The following is a 2996-nucleotide window of genomic DNA, read 5'->3' as shown; positions in this document are numbered from 1 at the left end:
GCACTTGTTGAGCTCCATTAGCTTCTCGATTACCCGCTTAGTCAATAGTCGAATTATTTTAAGTCCAGGGGTCTGGGATTGGGGACTTTCTTAACGGATTTCAGTCAGTAGTTCAGAATAGGTTAGAATTGAATAATCATATTACAGTTTAGCTCACTGGATGTTAATGCTTCAATATAGCATTCATTATTTTCGAATCCTCATACAAGACTAAAAAGACAAGAAACTGCTCGTAGATTCCGACTATTGCAACATTTACTAGACAAACGGTCTAAATTGCCAATCCATTACAAAAGACTGATCTACATGACTATTATAAGGCCTATCTGGACATACGGAGTTGAGCTTTGGGGCTCCACTAAACCATCAAATTCCTCCAGAATCCAATCCTTACAGTCCAAAATCCTTCGTAAAATCCTTAATGCTCCTTACTTTGTCACAAATCAAGTCATCCATCAGGACCTCAATATTCCATATGTTGCCGATTTGGCCAGAACCAGATACCGTTCCTTCCATAATAAACTTCTCAACCACCCAAATCCACTTGTTTCTAACCTGGCTTCTCCTTCATTACCTAATAATCCTCCTAGGCGTCTGAAAAGAAGATGGCCTCGAGATCTTCTCCTCTAGAAATGTTATTGGAGTTCTATCAGTGGGTAGATTCACTATGTCACCTACAGCAAATTTACTTGTTGTATATATGTGTATACAGTTGTAAATATCAATAAATAAATTATTAAAAAAAAAAATTATTTTCGACCTACTTGGGTACAATGCCATAAAGTAAGGATTTTAAAATTCAAGTAAAGTAAGAATCTACTTCATATCTATCTCATTGATAGATTTTTCCAAGTAAACTACAATGACTCCTATTCATCCCTGTATTCTCAGTCCGCTGGTGTTCCTCAGGGTTGTATCCTAGGTGCCATCCTTTACACCGTCTATACTGCTCACACCCCAACACTATCCTCACCACCATGACACTTGTGTGCTCGCAGTTAATAATAACCCTTTGATTGCATCCCAAACTCCACTCGTACCCAATCCTTAAAATCCAATGCTATCTACGCTTCTTTTTTTGTCACAAATAAAATCATATCTTTTTACCCCTTAATGTTTAATATGTAACGATCTAGCCCGAACCAGATATCATTCCTTCCATTATAAATAAACTCCCTTATTATCAAAACCCACTAGTTTCTAACCTTGTTTCCTCTTCCATTCCTGACAATCCTCCGAGGCGCCAGAAAAGAAGATGGTCACGAGATCTGCTAATGAAAAACGTCATTAGAGTGCTACCAATGGGTAAATTCTCTACACGCCTGTGTACTCCATAATAACTTACATGAGATTTACTAAATGTATAATTATGTAGAGTTTTAAATAACAATAAAGATTAAAAGAAGAAAGATCAAAATCAAGATCAATATACAAGAAAAGCTGGGAAAATCTACAAACTTAAAATAGGTGCCAGGTTACGTGGAATCGCGTGAAACGAGCTAGCAGACGATGCGTCCAAAGGAGGACTTAATCTTCCAGGTCAGGGTGCGGTCATTCTGACACCCCAAGAAGTATTGAAGAATAAAATATCATGTAGTTGGCAAGGCAAGTGGAATTTAATTCTGCCAAGCTAATCAAACACTACTAAAAAAAACAAACTAAACCATGGGCCACTTCTAACTGATTCGATTGCATGTAAATAGTAATAAATAAATATTAAAAAAAAAAAATAATATTTTGTATGAAGTCTGTTGGGATCTCATACCGCTTGTAAACGTCTCGGCATTGATTGGGCGAGGTTTTTAATTAAATCCATATTATTTGGTGTTTTCGAACATTTTTATCCAAAATATGCCACAAATTTTCAATTACAAGTCAGGAGACTGTGAAGGGATATGAAGTTGTTCGTTAATGTTAACTATTAACAACTCTTTAGTTCTATTTGCTGTATGTTTCGGATAATTATTATGCATACAAATATATTGATCCTAAATTCCTAATTTGGCTGCACTGGCTAGCAGGTTATGAAGCAAAATCTTGACATAACCTTCTGCATTTAAAATCCCTTCAATAGGTACGAGATTTCCTACACCATTATACGCCAACACTATTAACACTCCCACCTCCATGTTTTGCAGTAACTGAGACGTTTTGGTTCCAGAATTCTTCACTTTCCCTTCGCCATATCGTCTTTCTGCCGTCAGATCCAAACAAATTAAATTTACTCTCATCAGAGAATAATACATTTTCCCAAAAACTGAAGGGCTTGTTGATGTTATACCTAGCAAATAAGATCCTTTGCGATTGGTTTCACTGATATAAGGTTTCTTTCTCGGGACCCTGCTGTAAATTCCTTCAGAATTTAAAACATTTTTAATTGTTGTAGTGCTCACACACACCCTAGTAGTCGATTCGACCACATTAGCTAGGACACATGGATTTTTTATCGCCTCAAGTTTGATTTTTCTTTTCATTTATTTTATTTGGACATCCTTTTCGTCAGTATTTTCAGTTGTGCCTCTTTCTTCAGATTACTTAATTATGTATCTGACAGTAGAAAAATTAATACCTAATAAATCCGCTATTTTGCCATACGATTTCCTTTGATTTCGAAATAATATAACTTTTTCGTGAGTAGCGGCACTTAGTTCACTTGTTTTTGACATTAGATTGGTTAAATTTAAAGGAACTTAATAGATTGAAATATTTTATAATACTGATAGAAAAGAACAGGATACTCAAGCATATAAACAAGAGCAAACAAGCAAACATAATGTGCATTTTTTTCCCCTCGTGCTTAGATTAAGTTTAAATAAATTTTTATTATTATCAATATTTTTAATTTAATTTATACTGTTTTTTAACAAGCTTTAATTGAGAAACTTTAAACTGTTTTATTATTATTTAAATTCATTGTATACAGAAAAGACAAGGTGTACAAATACTTTCTTCGGACACTTTATTTGTTAGAATGGGTAAAAGATGCTAAATTAAAT

General features: G+C 34.6%; 1 protein-coding gene across 1 annotated transcript; it reads right to left on the bottom strand.

Moving 5' to 3' along the window:
* Positions 1-1988: 1988 nt before the first annotated feature.
* Positions 1989-2474, bottom strand: LOC136795521 (uncharacterized). Its single transcript, XM_067046372.1, has one exon. The coding sequence runs from the start codon at positions 2472-2474 to the stop codon at positions 1989-1991; it is 486 nt and encodes a 161-aa protein (XP_066902473.1).
* Between the last annotated feature and the right edge of the window lie 522 nt (positions 2475-2996).

The sequence above is a fragment of the Halyomorpha halys genome, unplaced genomic scaffold, assembly GCF_000696795.3.
Source record: "Halyomorpha halys isolate HHAL.00 unplaced genomic scaffold, Hhal_1.1 Scaffold13.1, whole genome shotgun sequence".
Classification (NCBI taxonomy): Eukaryota; Metazoa; Arthropoda; class Insecta; order Hemiptera; family Pentatomidae; genus Halyomorpha; species Halyomorpha halys.
Note: the sequence above shows the minus strand (reverse complement) of the source record. Positions and strands in the feature narration are given on the sequence as shown.

Coding starts and splice junctions, on each gene's coding strand:
- LOC136795521 (XM_067046372.1), bottom strand. CDS start 2,474: ATGAAAAGAAAAATCAAACTTGAGGCGATAAAAAATCCATGTGTCCTA.